We start from the raw sequence: 20,926 nt of genomic DNA on the forward strand, positions 1-20,926 counted from the left end.
CTGCCTCCTGTTCCGGGGGGGGGTGTAAAGCGGGATTTAAGGCCTCAGCGGCCAACCACACACTGGAATCTGACAGCAAAAACGGCCCATGATGCGGCTGTTCAGTACCTTCGTCATACTTCAGTCCGCGGACATTTCTGTGCCTGGCCATGCTGCTCACGGCTCACCCGCGCCGGGTGTTTTGCGGTTTACTCGAGACGATGGGAATTTTTTAGGCCGCCACCGTCGCCATGTCGCCGGACAACGCAGCGCTCACGCGCACAGCTACCCGCCCCCAACATGCGCTGCCTCCCCTCGCGCACGCGCGCATTGACCCCCCCCGGGGCGACATTCTCTCGCGCACGCGCATTGACAACCTGCCTGCCGGCCCAGCTCCTCAACTCACGCACGCGCACTGACATCCTCACCGATCGCCTCCTGGGCACTCCCCTTACGCACGCGCACTGACCCCCTACCCTGTCGCCCATCCCAGCCCCTCACCGTACGCACGCGCACTGATACCCTCGCGTCCTTTCCCCATTGCGGCCAGACTCTGGAGCAGTGGAATGTTGTGCGGGGGGGATGCGCGTGTGTAGATGGCACTGACGTATTATCTCCCGCCCCCGGGGCTGTGAGTGACAGCTGCCGCACGACGCGTGATGTTGGCAGCTGACTAAGTAGCAATGATGTGGAGATGCCGGCGTTGGACTGGGGTGAACACAGTAAGAGTTTTAACAACTCCAGGTTAAAGTCCAGCAGGTTTATTTGGTAGCAAATGCCATTAGCTTTCGGAGCGCTGCTCCTTCATCAGATGGAGTGGAAATCTGCTCACAAATAAGGCATACAGAGACACAAACTCAAGTTACAGAAGTTACAGTTCTGAATAAGTAGCAATTCAGACGTGGCATTCACGGCATGTCCTATGTTATTTCATGTCAGGTTGCAGCTGCAAGGTAGAGCTAAAATCGTTCATCAGTAATTTGTGGCACTCCCGAGTTTCCAATAACGTTTTTAATAATACTGTAATTACAATTAAGTTTCAATTGTATCTTTCTAACATAAGATGAGGATTCGAAAGCGCTCCCCTCTCCGGATTGCAAATTCGTCATTCCAGGCACCGAATTCAATTAAGTTAATGTACTGTTGATTAAAAAACTGATGAAACAGTAGCTGACTTCAAACTTTTATTGTAATGACAATGTAATTAATGCAAAACTCAACTGAAAGAACCATTTACAAAATCAAGCAACTTTTAAAAATTCATTTGCAAAATCAAGCAATTTTTAAAAATTCATTTACAGGATGTGGGAGTTGCTGCCCAAGCCAGCATTTATTGCCAACCTTAATTGCCCTTGAGAAGAACCGCCTTTTTGAATCATTGCAGTCCACGTGGTGTAGATACATCCAGAGTGTTGTTAGGGAGTTCCAGGATTTTGATTGAAATAAACAGCTTATATAATGTGCCTGGAATGCGGCTCTCCTAGTGTCTCGTCGTTCTTCCTGGCCTCCCCCCATTCTCCCTGACCTCCTGATGCTCTCCCCAGCCTCCTGCCGCTTCCCCCGGCCTGCCGCCACTCTTCTTGGCCTCCCGTCCCTCTCTGGAAATATTTGACATTGATTCAGCATTTATGTTAGGTGAGGTGGTGGGGTGGGTTATGGGGAATTGCTCCAAGAGGAAGGTGAGAGTTGGAAATTACTACAAGTCGGTGAGGTGGGGGGAGAGAATTGGAAATTTCTCCTGGGGTTGGGAGAAATTGGTAATTCCTCTAAGGAGGGGGAATTAGGAATTTCTCCAAGTGGGGAGAATTGGGAATTCCTCTCACAGGGGAATGGGAGGAATGAGGATATGTCTCCCAGGTGAGGAGGAGAGTATATTATTCCAAGGCGGAGATGGTATATTACTTAATCATGACTTAAAACTCATTTTATAATCGAGGTTTTCGCAACAAGTACAAGTTAACACTTGTGTGTGCTGAATTCTGTCAAAGTTTTCGGGTAGGGGTTGCTGCACCCAGCCTCCCATTGCTCTCCCTGACTTGCCACCACTCTCTGTTGCTCCCCCGCATCTCCATGGCCCTCCCGCATTTCCCATTGGTGCCGCACTGGTGTTTGTGTGCCACTCGCCCTCAGACTTTACTTAAGAGCAGCATGAAGGAGTGATTATGACTGCATGTTGGTGAGTGGGAGTGAGTGAGGGTGAGGAGTGGGTGAGTGAGTGAATGTTATCACATACCTATTGAACAATACCAACCACACTATCCTAATCAACCCTCTTAAAATAATTAGTGTGTTTGGAAAATTTATATTTGAGAAGTATCTCTGGATCTAGAGGAAGTCTATTTTTTACAAGAAAATTAGGGGATTTATTTGGCAAAGATACCCAACCCAGTTTAGGTACCATTATGGTTTGTGTTGGAAGGATGTTTGGTGTCTCAGTAAGAAATAGAGTCATAGAGGTTTACAGCATGGAAATAGGCCCTTCGGCCCAACTTGTCCATGCTGCTCCTTTTTTAACCACTAAGCTAGTCCCAATTGCCTTAACTTGGCCCATATCTCTCTATACCCATCTTACCCATGTAACTATCTAAATGCTTTATAAAAGACAAAATTGTACCCGCCTCTCCTACTACCTATAGCAGCTTGTTCCAGACACTCACCACCCTGTATCTGAAAAAGTTGCCCCTCTGGACCCTTTTGTATCTCTCCCCTTTCACCTTAAACTTATGCCCTCTAGTTTTAGACTCCCCTACCTTTGGGAAAAGATGTTGACTATCTAGCTGACCTGTGCCACTCATTAGTTTATAGACCTCTATAAGATCACCCCTAAGTCTCCTACGTTCCAGGAAAAAATGTCCCAGTCTATCCAGCCTCTCCTTACAACTCAAACCATCAAGTCCTGGTAGCATCCTAGTAAATCCTTTCTGCTCTCTTTCTAGTTTAATAATATCCTTTCTATAATAGGGTGACCAGAACTGTACCGATGTCTTGTACAACTTCAACAAGACGTCCCAACTCCTGTACTCAATGTTCTGACCAATGAAACCAAGCATGTGAATGCCTTCTTCACCACTCTATCCACCTGTGACTCCACTTTTAAGGAGCTATGAACCTGTACTCCTGGATCTCTTTGTTCTATAACTCTCCCCAACACGCTACTATTAACTGAGTAAGTTCTGCCCTGGTTCAATCTACTAAAATGCATCACCTCGCATTTATCTAAATTAAACTCCATCTGACATTCATCAGCCCACTGGTCCAATTGATCAAGATCCCGTTGCAATCCCAGATAACCTTCTTCACTGTCCACTATGCCACAATCTTGGTGTCATCTGCAAACTTACTAACCATGCCTCCTAAATTCTCATCCAAATCATTAATATAAATAACAAATAACAGTGAACCCAGCACTGATCCCTGAGGCACACCGGTGGTCACAGGCCTCCAGTTTGAAAAACAACCCTCTACAACCATCCTCTGTCTTCTGTCATCAAGCCAATTTTCTGGAAGCTTGTGTAGTTGGACGTAAACTGTATTTTATTAACGCACAAGTACATAATATTCAATAGTCAGAAACCCAAGGTGCCAAAGATAGGATAGTATCACCTTTCCCAATATTGTGGCTAATTGCTGAACTGGCTAGGAAACCATGGGCCAAGGTTTCATGGCCCCACCACGACATGTCTCACCCCGGCAAATGCAGTTGGCCATTTTAATTGCCATTTGCTTCAGCGGGACCATGGTATCCCACTGGGGTATCCTGGCCATTATGTAATCTTTGAGAAGGATTTAAAGAAATGAAAGAGCTTGCACTTATATAGCACCTTTCACAACCCCAGGACATCCCTAAGCACTCTGCAGCCAATGCCATACTTTTGAAGTGTGGTTACTGTGGTAGTACGTAGGTAGTCATGCAAGTAGGATGTACCCCAGCAGTTTTGACTCTCTTTCTTTCTAATAGATCCCAGTTGCTATTGCAGTTGATTTCATTGGAGTTACATCCCATCAAGTGGTGTATTATGTGTAGAATGTCAATTCAAAGTTTGGCAAACTTTAAGTAGAGTTAATATAAATGTATATTTGTATCATTGCTTACAGTGATATATCAAAGAAATGGAAATGACATTTGTGGAATGAAAGTGGTCAAATTTGAGTATTGTGAATGTAGGTAAATATTATAGCGCTTTACTTTGGAAGTCAGCAAGATACCTAGATGAGCTTCACCCTGCACCCTGTGCCTCCACTCCGCACTTTTCAGGATAGTAGACCTTGATAGGAGAAAGTGCTTGATAGCAAAATTACCCTTTCTTGTCCATTCCTTCTCATGACAGAGGGTTTTGTGATTTCCCAAAGTTGTTCCATAGCACCTCCTCTGGTCAGCTGAAGAGAAACACCGACAAAAGCCCAGATACGGAATGCTTCAGCAACCATTCAGCATGAATTTGGGAAGAAAATAATTACATTTACTGCCAAAGTTAAAATAAACAAATTTACAAACAAGAAATTCTCCATGGCAGCTCTCAAGTTAATAAAATTACTAAAAGAAAATCCCTTCTTCCTTCCTCGCCCTCATCCAAATCTTGGCAGCAAAATTGTTTTCAGAAAATTGTAGTTTTCAATATTACACTATCTACAAGTGGAGTTACAAATCCAAGTGTAGCAATTTTTACAACTATAGTAAAAACTGTTGAAGAAAATTGCATGGATGAAATTCCCCTTGGATATGATTTGTGCGGCAAGGTCTGTCCTCATTACAGAAATATTTGATCCTCTGGCAAATACATTTCCAAGTTGGCATAAATCCAGCTAAATTATTTTTAAGCCCATGATTAATTTTCTGGTATGAATGGTGTGAGGAACTGAAAGCAAATTAAAAAAAGAACATGTAAGAAAGAAGGTGCATGAGAGAAGCACCAAAAAAAGATTTAGGGGTGATTTTATCCAGACTGTGGGAACAGATTGGACAGTTGAAATCGTTTTAAAGGACAATCCACTCCATTCCTATCTTACCAAGGATGCCCAGCACAAGGGTATAAAAGTCAGTTTCTCAGATCTATCTGGAGAGATGTAGGATGAGAGGAGACCTAATAGAGGTATATAAGATGTAGAGAGGCATAGGTCGGGTGGACTCTCAGAGGCTTTTTCCCAGGGTGGAAATGGCTGCTACGAGAGGACACAGGTTTAAGGTGCTGCGGGGGTAGGTACAGGGGAAATGTTAGGGGGAAGTTTTTCACACAGAGGGTGGTGGGCGAGTGGAATCGGCAGCCGTCAGTGGTGGTGGAGGCAAACTCAATAGGGACTTTTAAGAGACTCCTGGATGAGTACATGGGACTTAATAGGATGGAGGGTTATAGGTAGGCCTAGAAGGTAGGGATATGTTCGGCACAACTTGTGGGGCCGAAGGGCCTGTTTGTGCCATAGTTTTTCTATGTTTCTATTGACCTACCTTTCTCCAGAAAGCCTGTTGTCTACCCCTGGAGTCTCCTGCCACAAGACCTGATGCCTTTTGGATCAAGACCACACTTTGTCAGTAATCATATTGAGTGTAACAGAATTGTTAGCGAGCTGATGAAAGGACATAACCTGAACCCTGGCAGAGCAGCTTCTCCTACTCAGTATTTCCTTCTTATGCCACAGCTCGAAACAGCTGGCCCAGCGTTCATCAGCCAAGTCACTACTTTTATTACTGTGGGAAATAAAATTAATAAATAATATTAGTAAAGAAAAGATTATCATAAGATTTGGGAGTAGAATTAGGCCATTCGGCCCATCTGGTTTGCTCCGCCTTTCAATCATGGCTGATATGTTTCTCAACCCCATTCTCTGCCTTTTCCCCGTAACCTTTGATCCCCTTACTAATCAAGAACCTATCTATCTCTGTCTTAAATATACTCAATGACCTGGCCTCCACAGCTTTCTGTAGCAATGAATTTCATAGATTCACCACCCTCTGGCAGAAGAAACTTCTCCTCATCTCGGTTCTAAAGGGTCATTCCTTCACTCTGAGGCTGTGCCTTTGGATCCAAGTCTCTCCTACTGATGGAACTATCTTCCCCACGTCCACCCTATCCAGGCCTTTCATTATTCTGTAAGTTTCAATGAGATCCCTCCTCATCCTTCCATCAAGTACAGACCCAGACTCCTCAAATGCTCCTCATAGCTCTTCATTCCCGGGATCATTCTTGTGAACCTTCTCTGGACCCTCTCCAAGGCAAACACATCCTTACTTAGATATGGGGCCCAAAATTGTTCGCAATATTCCAAATATGCTCTGACCAGAGTCTTATAAAGCCTCAGCAGTATATCCCTGCTTTTGTATTCTAGTCCTCTCGAAATGAATGCCAGCATTTACCTTCCTAATTACCAACTCAACCTGCAAGTTAACCTTAAGAGAATCCTGAACTAGGACTCCCAAGTCCCTTTGCACTTCCAATTTCTGAATTCTCTTCCCATTTAGAAAATAGTCTACGCCTCTATTCTTCCTACCAAAGTGCATAACCTTGCACTTTCCCACATTGTATTCCAAGTGCCACTTCTTTGCCCACTCTCCTAATCTGTCCAAGTCCTTCTGCCGCCTCCCCACCTCCTCAATACTACCTGTCCCTCCACGTATTTTTGTATCAGGGGTCAGTGTTGGGACCACAACTTTTCACTTTATACACCAATGATCTAGATGAAAGAACTGAGGGCATTGTGGCTAAGTTTGCAGATGATACAAAGAAGGAAGAGAGCTTCAACATCCTGGAGGGGCGGGTCCCCCAACTTTGAGGGGGCCTTGAGAATGCCCCTCCCCCTCTTACTGACTGCCTGAGATGGGGAAAGTTGGAAATATCCATTTCCCACCTTCCCTGCACCTGTTCCTGCCCACCTAAATATAGGGTCTGGAAGGGGGGAGGGTGCCTGGTCAAGAATGCAGAGTAAGGTTTCCATCCCAAGTCCCTCAACTTCGGAGGGGATCAGCAACATAGAGGCCCTAACCTCTTTTTTTTGCTGGCGGACAATTTGTTTTTTTTTTCCTTGGTTGCAAGTGCAGATTTGAGAAAACGCCCAACAGCTAGAAGGACCTCATTCCTCCACAGTCCAGCATGCTCCAGGGTGCCACTGGAATTCCATGTTGAGTGTAAGATTAAGGCTGAATTTTTCTGGCCTACCCATGACATGTTTTCTGGCGATGGAGACGGCTCACCATTGGCTGCCAGTGGGATCTTCCGGTGCCACTGACATCAATGGGAATTTGCAATGTTTGCCGGCCATGCCACTGGGGAACCCGTCATGGGAGGTCACCTTCAGCGGGTCCGGAAAGGCCAGAAAATCCCTGCCCATATGATTGTTAAGGAATAAGAGTTGGAATAAGCCATGCCACCCTCAAACCTGCTCCTCCATTCAATAAGATTATGCTTGGTCTGATTTTGATCTTTACTCTCCTGGTGTCTCATAATGCTTAATTCCCTTGTAGATCAAAAATGCATCTAAATCAGTCTTAAATATAAAGTTTAAAGTTTTTTTTTTCGTGTCACAAGTAGACTTACCTTAACACTGCAATGAAGTTACAGTAAAAATCCGGTGCCTGTTCGGGTACACTGAGGGAGAATTTAGCATGGCCAATGCACCTAACCAGCACACCTTTCGGACTGTGGGAGGAAACCGGAGCACCCCGATGAAACCCACGCAGACACCGGGAAAACGTGCGCACTCCACACAAACAGTGACCCACGCCGGGAATCGAATCCAAGACCCTGGCACTGTGAGGCAGCAGTGCTAACCACTGTGCTACCGTGCTGCTTGTACTTAATGACCCAACTGCCACTGCTCTCTGTCAAAAAGACTTCCATAGATTAACGACCCTTTGAGAGAAGAAATTCCTCCTCACCTCCACCTTGAATGGAAGCAATTAGATAACTGTCCTTTGAATATCAGCCAAGTCACAGTGCCTATACGCATTGGGAATTGAGAGGTCATCCTTGGTGGCTTGAAAATGTAATGGGAAGTTTCTTCCTGAACCAGCGCAATCAGTCCACATGGTGGACTCCGTACTGTTAGGTAGGGAAACAATTTTATCTGAAGAATGCTGGGCATGAATTTCTTCCTTGGTTTTATGGGACTAAGTGAACTTAAAAACTTTCTGTGGGTTATTTTAAGTTGACTTTGCAATACTTTTAATTTATATTTTAACCATGGGTTCTTAAGTAGTGCAAAATGACATTACTTTCTGACCTTTGTGACCTATTATGACAATGTTTCCAAACTCATCTGTCTCACATAGATATCACACTGTTAGCTCTTAAATGTATTTATATTTTTAAAAATACAGTGGAAAATGTATTTATGGCAATCTGATTTTTGTAGCACAAATAAACCACCTAAACAATACTGTTGTGTTAGCTTCCAGTACAGATGAAGATCTCTTGTCTTACATTAATTTAATCTATTTTTTAAATATCTTTTGAAAAGAATATCAGCCACACGACATGGGTCACATATCATCATGCATTTCTACAGGATGTGACAAAACCAAATAGTGAACTTTAGCGACAACAAATCCTCCCACATAGGAAAAAGTTATGTGTACATAGCATTTCAGTAAAGTACTGCAATGTTTACATCAAAGTAAGGACAAAATGTTTTATTACTTTTTTTATTATTACAGCACACTCCTACACAAAGCTGCAAGACACTTGAACTCACTTAGGGCGAGGTCTTTTGTCTATTTTCATTTGGCTTTGAAATGTGGAACATTAGTTGTGGAAGAAGTCATGGTCTTTTCTCTGAATCCTATGTTCAGTTGGTTGATCACAGGGTCGCACTGACAGCTACAAGAACTGCATGAGACAAGTTGACCTGGTTGATGGAGGAACCGTAACAAGGTCAATTCCACATTTTCAACATGGAAATGATTTTAGATAGCCAGAATCACTGCTTCTGCTGTACTGATTAAAACTGATTGGCTTGAGTTTCATTTGATTTAATAGCTATTTGCAGGCAGTTGTTGGATACAAAACGCAGTAAAATAGTTTTGCCACTTCACATAGAATTATAGACTTCCTACACTGCAGAAGGTGGCCATTCGGTCCATCATGTCCGCACCGACCCTCCAAAAGAGCATCTTACAACTGCAGCAGCCTTTAACTATTGCACTTTTCTCTACTTTCCCTTCTTTCCAGCAACACAGAAGCTGTTCAGGAGCTGGAATCTTGTTGAAGTGTCATCCTGTATGATGTTACAAATCTCTAGAGACCAATAACATTTTAAAAGAGGCTGATTTCCCAAACAATCAACAGAAATAAACCAGAGGGCAAGGTTTTACAATTTAAGACTTCTACTGTTGGAAAAAAACTAAAATCAACACACATCATACATTAATTAACAAGCAAATAATACTTCAAACAAAAAAAGATAGTTTTGCATTAACTAACACAACCAACTATATATATTATAAAATAGTTTTATTTTATACCACATTTTGGGCAGATATGTAGCATTACAGGAATAGTCCGACACTCATTCCCAGCTCTCCAGCTAGGGGGGATTGGGTTTCACTTCTCCTGTCATGTTAGGTCAAAATGTTTAGTGTCCTTCGACAATTCCATTCAGCCCCAAGTTTTACTAGATATGATTATCACGAGGAAGGCACACACTGGCAATTCTGTTCTTTAAAATCTTGAGAGCTTCATCTATTCCAATCCCTTTGCTTTGATCAAAAACTGAGCTCCTGCAAGCATCCTGCTTGCTGTTAACACACAAAATAGTTTCCCTCTGCTTCTCCACAGCAGTAGCTTCTTCATCTCTGTACCTCAAAAAGTAGCTATTCTTTCCGTACTGTGAAAAGGTGTTAAAACTGCCACCCAGTTCAATGTGTTTCTGTTTATGAATTTCTCTCCCCATGGCAGCCAGGTCAAATGGGCATGTGTCCAAGTAGAGGTGGTTATCCAGAGTTGCTGTTGTACTTTAAATTTAAAACATAGCTGTCTTGTAAAGTTCAATGTTCATGACAACATTGAATGAGGCCCCTATTAGAAGAACGCAAATAGTTTGTGATGAAGTCACTTGGACGGTGCAATCCCATCCAGATACAAGTGTTGGGAAAACAAAGGTAGTTTTAAGTGATTTATATTTGTATTGTAAACATTAGAAATAAGTTATAGTTTTGTGTGTGCTTAATTTAACGTTTCTGTAACTGGAAGAGTAAAACCTATAGGTAGTTCCATGCTGGACGAAGGTGTTTGTATGTGTGGGGTTAGTTTCAATTCCAACTGTGATTCTATAGTGCTTATAGAGGGTTACAGCATGAAGAGTAAGTAGAAGTAGCAGGGGTTGTTTAGCAACTGGACGCTCTTTAAGGTGATAAGGCTTTCTGTTCTGACTTTGGCTGAATTTATTGGCAGGACACTGGGAAGTGAACATCTCTCAACTTTGCCAGGTGAAATTGGACAGGACAAGAAAGTTGCAAGGATGCAAGTTTTCTAATTAACAAATTACAGTCCAGATAACCAGGGAACTGGACAGAAAGAATGTCTTAAGATGACTGGAGTTAAGAGAACAGAGACTAAGGTATTGCTCAGAACAATTCAAGGAAGAGTAAACAAAATGTTCCAAGTTAAAGAGACAATTGCAGTAGCCAAATTTAAAGTGAGACAGCAGACATCAGAGATAAATCAAACATTTGATGCCATTTTACTAGAGCCTGAGAATCCAGAGTTAAAGCAATTGTGAGCAGTTTGGACAACAGACAAGTCAAATAAATCCTTAAGGAGATGGTGTAAAATCCTGGACTGGGTTCACTGTTAAAGATGGAGTGGAAACTTTGTTTTAAAGTATCATTTGGAAAACCTGGATTGGATTTTGGAATGCAAACCACTAATGGAAAACATTATGGTGAGCAAAGATTAAAATGTTTTATTTTGGGAGTGGAGTTTGGAAACTCCATTGTGACAATCTAAAGATTCTAAAGAGAAATCCATAGACATTATTTTGAGGTTCAGAGTGGAGAGTATTTTTGACCACAGCCATCTTGTGCATTTAAGGGACAATCCATTATTGAGACCATTGTAGTTTAAGATATACATTGTAATTTGTGTTAATCCTGAAATCTGTGTATTTGTTAAAATGAGTATTGTATCATAATCCAATTTTTTCATGTTTAGTTTTTTTTTGTTAAAACTAGTTAGCTGTCCTGTGACTCTGTTCCTCCATGTTCTATTTACAAAAGTAAAAGTTATGGTCTTTTGAGCCAGGATTCCATTGCGGAATCTTTCCATCGATGTATAACATTTACTGGGATTGTAACAAAATTGGGGGCTTGTCCAGGATTTCAAAATGCAGAAAAAGTGCAAGTGAACATTGATTAGTAATAATCTTTTGGAAAATTATGAAACGTGGAATGCAAATGAATAGTTCTGGGATTTATTGCCAAATGGTGGGATTTGTAAATCATTAAAAAGTGTGAGTGAGATACTGACGTACTGGACAAAGGAATTGGAGTTATTGTGACATACAGTGTACAGTTTAGAATCCAAAATGGCATTGGAAATTACTAAGACTTTGCTAAAGATGAAAGATGCAATCTTGATGGTTTACAGAAAGTAACCAAGAGTCAGTTAACTGAATTGGCAGATAAATTGGAATTAGTATTATCTGCAGGGAAAGCATCATCAAACATTTAAAATTGCAAGAGTTGTCAGATAGACCAAATTCTCTGAAAAGTGAGGCAATTGGATTGGTTAAAATTCAAATTACAAAGAGAAATAGAAATTAAGAAATTTGAAATGCAGGAAAAAGAGAGAGCTTTTCAAAGGGAATCCTAAATGGAGCAGTTAGCAATGGCAGAAATGTAAAAGGAGAGAGAGCATTTCAACTTAAAATTAGGGAAGTTAAATCAGGGACACCAGAGCATGTTGAGGAATAAAATAGTTGTAGACATGAACCTAGTGGGGAGATGTTTAAATTTATACTAGCACTTCCAAAATTTGAGGAAAAGGATGTGGAAGCATTCTTTATTTATTTTGAAAAGGTAGCTAAACAGATGAAATAGCCAAAAGAAATTTGTACGTTACTTTTACAAAGTAGACAGGTAGGTAGAGCGAGTGATATGTTTGAATTATCAGAAGAGTTTTTTTTTATTCATTCGTGGGACATGGGCCCATGTCCCACAACATTTACTGCCCATCCCTAGTTGCCCTTGAGAAGGTGGTGGTGAGCTGCCTTCTTGAATCGCTGCAATCCATGTTCTGTGGATTGACCCACAGTGCCATTAGGGAAGGAATTTCAGGATTTTGACCCAGTGACTGTGAAGGAATGGCGATATATTTCCAAGTCAGGATGGTGAGTGGCTTGGAGGGGAATTTGAAGTGATGGTGTTCCCATGTATCTGCTGCCCTAATAATGATGTAGTAAAGAGAGCGACCCTTAGTGCATATGAGTTCGATCCTGGGGCACATAGGCAGAAATGTTGAAACATAAGAAAACAGCCTGGACAAATTCATATTGAATTTGAGAGGGTGAAGCAAAATAATTTTAACTGTTGGATATGGGTGTTATTAGAGAGAACATATGAAGCCGTTAGAGAGGTTGGACGAGATTCTCCGACCTCCCAGCCATGCGTTTCCCACTGGCGGTAAGTGGTGCGTTGCTTGCTAGTGGTGGGATTATCTGGTCTTGCTGCTGTCAATGGGAATCCCCATTGATAAGAACATAAGAAATAGGAGCAGGAGTAGGCCATCTGGCCCTTCGAGCCTGCCCCGCCATTCAACAAGATCATGGCTGATCTGAAGCGAATCAGTTCCACTTACCCGCCTGCTCCCCATATCCCCTAATTCCCTTATCGATCAGAAATCTATCTACCCGTGATTTAAACATATTCAACGAGGAAGCCTCCACCACTTCAATGGGCAGAGAATTCCAGAGATTCACTACCCTCTGAGAGAAGAAGTTCCCCCTCAACTCTGTCCTGAACCGGCTCCCCCTTATTTTGAGGCTGTGCCCTCTAGTTCTGGTTTCCCTTCTAAGTGGAAAGAATCTCTCCACCTCTACCCTATCCAGCCCCTTCATTATCTTATATGTCTCTATAAGATCACCCCTCATCCTTCTAAACTCCAATGAGTACAGACCCAATCTGTTTAATCTCTCCTCATAAGCTACACCCCTCATCTCCGGTATCAACCTGGTGAACCTTCTCTGCACTCCCTCCAAGGCCAATATATCCTTTCGCAAATAAGGGGACCAAAACTGCACACAGTACTCCAGTTGCGGCCTCACCAGTGCCTTGTACAGTTGCAGCAAGACCTCCCTGCTTTTATATTCTATCCCCCTCGCGAAAAAGGCCAATATTCCATTCGCCTTCTTGATCACCTGCTGCACCTGCAGACTGAGTTTTTGCGATTCGTGCACAAGGACCCCCAGGTCCCTCTGCACAGTCGCACGATGTAATTTTTCTCCATTTAAATAATATTCCAATTTACTATTATTTCTTCCAAAGTGGATAACCTCACATTTGCTAACGTTATATTCCATCTGCCAGATCCTTGCCCACTCGCTCAGCCTATCCAAATCTCTCTGCAGACTTTCCGCGTCCTCCACACAATTCGCTTTCCCACTCACCTTCGTGTCGTCAGCAAACTTGAATACCCTACATTCAGTCCCCTCCTCCAGATCATCTATGTAAATGGTAAACAATTGAGGCCCCAGCACCGATCCCTGCGGCACGCCACTGGTCACCAACTGCCAACCAGAAAAGCACCCATTTATCCCAACTCTCTGCTTCCTGTTAGATAGCCAATCCACGCCAACACCTTACCCCTAACTCTGTGTACCCCAATCTTCTGCAGCAACCTTTTGTGAGGCACCTTATCGAACGCCTTCTGGAAATCTAAAAACACCACATCCACCGGTTCCCCTCTGTCAACCGCACTAGTGACATCTTCATAAAAGTCCAGTAGATTCGTCAAACACGACTTTCCCTTCATGAATCCATGCTGCGTCTGCTTGATCGAACCATTCTTATTCAGGTGCTCTGTTATTTCCTCTTTAATAATGGACTCTAGCATCTTCCCAACTACGGACATTAAGCTAACCGGCCTGTAGTTACCCGCCTTTTGTCTACTTCCTTTTTTAAACAGCGGCGTAACAGTAGCTGTTTTCCAGTCAGCTGGCACTACCCCAGAGTCCAGCGAATTTTGATAAATTACTACTAACGCATCTGCTATTACCTCAGCCATTTCTCTCAGTACCCTGGGATGCATTCCATCCGGGCCCGGGGACTTGTCTACCTTCAGTCCTATTAGTCTACCAAGCACCACCTCCTTAGTAACAGTAATTGTATAAAGGACCTCCCCTCCCACCAACTCTCAATCTCTAATATTCAGCAAACTATTTGTGTCTTCCACCGTGAAGACCGACACAAAGAACTTATTTAAAGTCTCAGCCATTTCCTCGTTTTCCACTATTAAATCCCCCCTCTCATCTTCCAAGGGTCCAACATTCACTCTAGCCACTCTATTCCTTTTTATATACTTGTAAAAACTTTTACTATCATTTTTTATATTTTGATGTCACCCCTTGCCAGTGGGGAACCCACGGGCAGGGCTGCACTGCCAACAGGACTGGAGAATCTCGCTGGAGTGAATGGCTGGAGAATTCTGGCCATTACTTTTTTTTTTAAATTAAAGATTCCCTTCTTTTGTTATTAGGATGCACGTTTAGGAACAAAAGATTAAAACTGCTACACAGGCAGCAGAGTTACCTGATGATTACAAACTGGACCATAGAACCAAACCTTTTTTCCGTCATCCTTTTACATAGAATCATAGAAACCCCACAGTGCAGAAGGAGGCCATTTGGCCCATCGAGTCTGCACCGACCACAATCCCATCCAGGTCCTACCCCCACATATTTACCCGCGAATCCCTCTAACCTACGCATCTCAGGACTCTAAGGGGCAATTTTTAACCTGGCCAATCAACCTAACCCGCACATCTTTGTACTGTGGGAGGAAACCGGAGCACCCGGAGGAAACCCACGCAGACACGAGGAGAATGTGCAAACTCCACACAGACAGTGACCCAAGCCGGGAATCGAACCCAGGTCCCTGGAGCTGTGAAGCAGCGGTGCTAACCACTGTGCTACCGTGCCGCCCTTTACACATGAGAAGGATAGAAAGTGGGAAGGAGAAAAGAAAACAAATAGTCAAGGAAGCGATGGAACAAAGAACAAAGAATAGTATAGAACAGGAACAGGCCCTTCAGCCCTCCAAGCCTGCGCCAATCACGTTTACCTACCTAAACCAACCGCTTATATCCCACAATTTCCCCATTTGTTCATATGGCTTCAATGATAAGTCTTAAATGTGGCTAACATAACTGCCTCAATCACCTCACTTGACAGCGCATTCCAGGACCCCAGCACCTTCTGTGTAAAAAAACTTCCCCCGCACATCTTCACTGAACCTTTCCCCCCTTATCTTGAACTTGTGCCCCCTTGTAATTGTCATTTCTGCCCCGGGAAAAAGTTTCCAACTGTTCACCCTATCCATACCCCTCATAATTTTATAAACTTCTATCAGGTCACCCCTCAGCCTCCATCTTTCCAGGGAGAACAATCCCAGTTTATTTAATCTCTCCTTATAGCTAATACCCTCCATGCCAGGCAACATCTTGGTAAACTTTTCTGCACTCTCTCCAAGGCCTTCACGTCCTTCTGGTAGTGTGGTGACCAGAATTGGACACAGTATTCTAAATGTGGCCTAACCAACATTTATACAACTGTAACATAATTTGCCAACTTTTATACTCGATGCCCCGTCCAATAAAGGCAAACATGCCATATGCTTTCTTCACCACCTTTTCCACCTGTGCTGCCATTTTTAAGGATCTGCAGACCTGCACGCCCAGATCTCTCTGTGTGTCTATGCTCTTGATTGTTCTGCCATTTATTTTATAGCTTCCACCCGAATTGGATCTACCAAAATGCATCACCTCGCATTTGTCTGGATTAAATTCCATCTGCCATGTCTCCATCGGATTTTCCAGTCTACCTATATCCTGCTGTATTCTCTGACAATCTTCATCACTACCCACAATTCCGCCAATCTTAGTATCATCTGCAAACTTGCTAATCAGACCAGCTACGCTTTCTTCCAAGTCATTTATATATATATATATATATTACAAAAGAACATTTGGGAATGGTCAGGAAATTTCACTTCAGATTAAAAAGGAAGGTGCTGAGGATAGAAATGACATTCGTAAGGCCAAGTGTTTCCATTGTAACAAAGTGGGACATGTTAGGACAGATTGTTTGAAATTTAATGGAAGAACAGTTGCAGTAGTAGAAAAGGAAGCATCTGAAAAAGACATGGTTGTTAAAAACTGTAGCTGTGGTGCAGGTGAAACATGGGCCAAAATTTTCCAGCCGTTCACATCAGCAGTGAACGGAGATTTGGCTGAGTGCCAAACTCTCCGCCCTCGCTTACAATGGCGGTGAGATATGAACGAATGGAAAGTTCTGGCCCCATGCTCTTTCAGAATCTATGATAAAGGGGGATCTATCTCAAGATAGTTCAGAGAATGATTTGAGTACTGGTGAAGGAAGTCAGGCTATTGGATCTGCTTTTGAAGGGAGATGTTTTCCCTTATCTAACAAAACAAGTAAACAAATTAAAATTTTGAAAGATACAGGGACAGATCAGTCACTGATGGTAGCTGATGATACAATTTGTATTCCAGGAAGTTTTATGAAGAAAAAAGTATCAGTAAGAGATATTAATGGAAGGGATGAATCTGTTTCTTTGTGTAAAGTTCATGTAAGAAGTAACTTTGTGAATTGAATTGTTACAGTGGGAATTATTCCTAAATTACATCCTGGAGGGATAGATCTAATCTTGGGTAATGATTTGGCTTGTGGAGACAGTAATGTGATGACAATTATATTGCTACAGGCAGTTGATCATGGTAATCTTAACAAAGCTTTGAAAACTACAGTGGACAAAAAAATGAGACACTTATTGCAGATACCAAACAATTGAAGAAAAACCTGATTGACACAAAAAAAATCAACTTTCATGTATGTAAAAGGAGTTTGCGAATGAAAAAAGAGAACTGATGAGAACAATTGAGTAATATTCAGGGAAAGTGGAACATTGAACTGAAGACTTGAAATGTCTAAAGAATAACCTGGAAAAGTTTGGTCTTCAGTTAAAACTTGGTCAACTTCAATCATCAGAACCATTTATGAAATATCATGGAAAATGTCTTGAACAAGAAAATGAGGTTCTAGTAAATCAGAACAATTGGTGGAATGCCAAATTAAAAAGCAGAAGTAACAAACTATTAGAACTTTGTTGGGGAAAAAGCAATGAGATTTTTAAACTTCAAAGCAAAATGGAAGAAATGAAGGAGAAAGTAGATGGCATGGATTGTCACAATTGGAAAGTTGTTCTTGCGAATAAAAGCTTATTGCTAAATAGTGATTGAGTTGAGCAAAGAACTGATTTAAGTAATATTACGGATGCAATAAAATCAGTTATGACAATAAGAAAAACATTGAAGTACTTGTAAAATTGTAAAGTATTGAATCGTCATCCATAAGTGCTGGCATTGCATAATGACCTTTCCAACTCAATGACCAGAGACACTGATTTAAATATGCTGGTCAGTAATACTGCACAAGATGTAGTAGTTGGAAGAAAGGCAGGTGAACAGTTTGCCAAAGAACATTCAAGCTCCACTGAGAACTGGACTGAGATAGTCAGAACTTGTGCAAAAAAACACTGAAGGATTTGAACAAACCATGAAGCTTCAGAGAGAGGAAGTGATTGACAGGGCTCAAACAGAATTGAAATGTATTCGTTTGAAATAGGACTGGAAGAAACAACAAGATCACAAAAAGTTCAAAGAACAAACAAAGCAAGAATACAAAACCATTTCAAGTGAATACAAGAAGCATCTCAACAACATTCTTGAAACAGCTAGAAGAGGTTTTGACAAGAGAAGAAAGAAGGTGGTGATGCACAGAAATGACATTTTGACTGTGTTAAATCGAAATGCAAATTTACCACATGTGAACTTGGAAAGTGGGCTTGAGAATGGAACTATGCCTACAAGTGAAGGAAGGACAATTACACTGTAGACCTAAATGATACATTCTTTTCCGAGTTGAAAACTGGAAATCAGAAGGAAAAGAAACACGAGACTCAGCTCAAAAGACAAATTTCCTAACATGATCTTTAAATCACTAAAACAAAAACAGTGCGACGGATTATAATTCATTATATTTATGCCTGTGCTTCCTGCAGATAAATCACAGATAATCCATTTCATATCACATAGCAATTTAGTCCACTTGAACTTATTTCCTCAAGTAGGATATCTCACCAAGAGCTTGTGGAAATGTAGACGCATGGGCAAAGTTTTCAGGGAAGGTCAGGATCGAGATTGGAGGTGGGCCCACGATTTACTGCCACTGGTCATCTTTCGGATCTTAATCACAAACCATTTTCAAAGAGGCTGGGTCAGGTCACAACCTGCTACCTGCTTTCAAGTAAAGGTATTCTGCTTTGATCAAATCAATGTAATATAGAGGCCTATTAAAGCCCCATTCCAGGGCCAAATGGCATTTCCAGTTGGCATGGGGGCTGCCCACATTGGCCTGGAACATGTTAAGGCCGAATCGTTTGTCTCAGGTCAGGAATTGGGTGGAGGGTCACATATTAATTCACGAGGGACCCACCCTGTGTACATAATGGCATTTGCTACCAAATAAACCTGTTGGACTTTAACCTGGTGTTGTTAAAACTCTTACTGTGTTTACCCCAGTCCAATGCCGGCATCTCCACATCATACATAATGGTTGCCAAGCCACAGCTGCGGCCATTGGCCATCCTAAGGAGGGGTTCTTTCTTCAAAATCATGGCCTGGTTGCTGTGACTGCTTTTAAACTTAAAGAGACTTATTGCCCTTCTCCTCTCACTTAAGATGAGAAATTACCCCTCCTGTGAGTGTCGGAGGGTTTCTCATTGGTCCTCCGGCCTTGGGAGCCCACCTGCCATTCCTAATCGGGTAGCAAACCTGCCCCCTGGTCTTTAACTGGCTATTCCTTTCAAAATAACAGTGGCCACATCTGGAACATGCCACATGGGGTCGGGGCCTAAAACTGGTCCCCATCTTAGGTTATCTCCCACAGCATGAAAATTCAGCCCACTACATCTCATGACCCAACACAAGGTACATGGTCACAGGAAGTTCTTGATCCCTGAACTGATGAGTGGCTACCAGCACACTCCCACTTCCACCGATGTGACATTCAGCAGCTGTACCAGATCAAATAACAGAGGCCACACATCATATTGTCACAAAAAGGGAAGTAGCAGGGAAGCAAACATTAATAGTACAGATACGGAACACTATTAAGGAAATTAGTTGGTTTCACTCTACTTTTAATTTGGTTCTGGGTGTTCTCCAGGGAAAGATAATTTTATGGTAGCATGCAATGATGCATTTGTGGTCATTGAGGCACAGCTGTTGAGAGGGGAGGATGTTCAGAGGGCCAGTGCACCTTGCTGAACAGGACAGGCCTGCTTGAGTTCCAGATGGAGATGGAAGTTGTGTTAACCAGTGATTGATGCATAAGATATTCTGGCTCCTATCACCTTCAAAATTTTGTTCTTGCTCCTTCATTATGCCAAAGTCTCAGAATGTTCTGTTCGGCCATCGCAACAGACACCTACAGACGCTGGAAGACGCCCTCATAAGAACAGGATATGGCACTCCACTCATCGACCGACAGTTCCAACGTGCCACAGTAAAAAACTGCACCGACCTCCTAAGAAGACTGTTGAGAAAAGCATGTTAGGATGGTAGGATGTTAGGGAACTTGGGGAAATAAATAGTGATGTCTTGAGGAGTGTACATATTACAGAGAAGGAGGTGCTGGAAGTCTTAAAGCGCATCAAGGTAGATCAATCCCTGGGACCTGATGAAGTATATCCCAGGACGTTGTGGGAGGCTAGGGAGGAAATTGAGGGTCCCCTAGCCGAGATATTTGAATCATCGATAGTCACGGTGCCTGAAGATTGGAGAGTGGCAAATGTTGTGCCTTTGTTTAAAAAGGGCTGCAGGGAAAAGCCGGGGAACTACAGGCCAGTGAGCCTCACATCTGTGGTGGGTAAATTGTTGGAAGGTATTTTGAGAGACAGGATCTACAGGCATTTAGAGATGCAAGGACTGATTAGGGACAGTCAGCATGGCTTTGTGAGTGGAAAATCATGTTCCACAAATGTAATTGAGTTTTTTGAAGGGGTAACCAAGAAGGTAGATGAGAGCAGTGCAGTTGATGTTGTCTACATGGACTTTAGCAAGGCCTTTGACAAGGTACCGCATGGTAGGTTGTTGCATAAAGTTAAATCTCACGGGATCCAGGGTGAGGTATCTAAATGAATACAAAATTGGCTTCTTGACAGAACACGGTAAGAAGTCTCACAACACCAGGTTAAAGTCCAACAGGTTTATTTGGTAGCAAATACCATAAGCTTTTGGAGCACTGCTCCTTCGTCAGATGGATGGAAATGTGCTCTCAAACAGGGCACAGACACCAAATCAAGTTGCAGAATACTGATTAGAATGTGAATCCTACAGCCAGCCAGGTCTTAAAGGTACAGACAATGTGGGTGGAGGGAACATTAAACACAGGTTAAAGAGATGTGTATTGTCTCCAGACAGAACAGCTAGTGAGATTCTACAAGCCCAGGAGGCAAGCTGTGGGGGTTACTGATAATGTGACATAAATCCAACATCCCGGTTTAGGCCGTCCTCATGTGTGCGGAACTTGGCTATCAGTTTCTGCTCAGCGACTCTGCGCTGTCATGTGTCGTGAAGGCCGCCTTGGAGAACGCTTACCTGAAGATCCAAGGCTGAATGCCCGTGACTGCTGAAGTGCTTCCTCACAGGAAGAGAACAGTCTTGCC

General features: G+C 42.6%; 1 protein-coding gene across 2 annotated transcripts in view; it reads right to left on the minus strand.

Moving 5' to 3' along the window:
* The window catches only part of hbs1l (HBS1-like translational GTPase), a 149,056-nt gene extending 148,711 nt beyond the window's left edge, over positions 1–345 (minus strand). Inside the window, exon 1 of one of the 2 annotated variants that reach the window (XM_078212566.1) lies at positions 109–345. In XM_078212566.1, coding sequence (XP_078068692.1) covers positions 109–151 — 43 coding nt within the window. In that variant the 5' untranslated portion in view covers positions 152–345. The remainder of the gene's footprint in view (positions 1–108) is intronic. The other variant, XM_078212565.1, reaches the window with a different exon arrangement.
* Between the last annotated feature and the right edge of the window lie 20,581 nt (positions 346–20,926).

The sequence above is a fragment of the Mustelus asterias genome, chromosome 5, assembly GCF_964213995.1.
Source record: "Mustelus asterias chromosome 5, sMusAst1.hap1.1, whole genome shotgun sequence".
NCBI classification, from domain to species: Eukaryota; Metazoa; Chordata; class Chondrichthyes; order Carcharhiniformes; family Triakidae; genus Mustelus; species Mustelus asterias.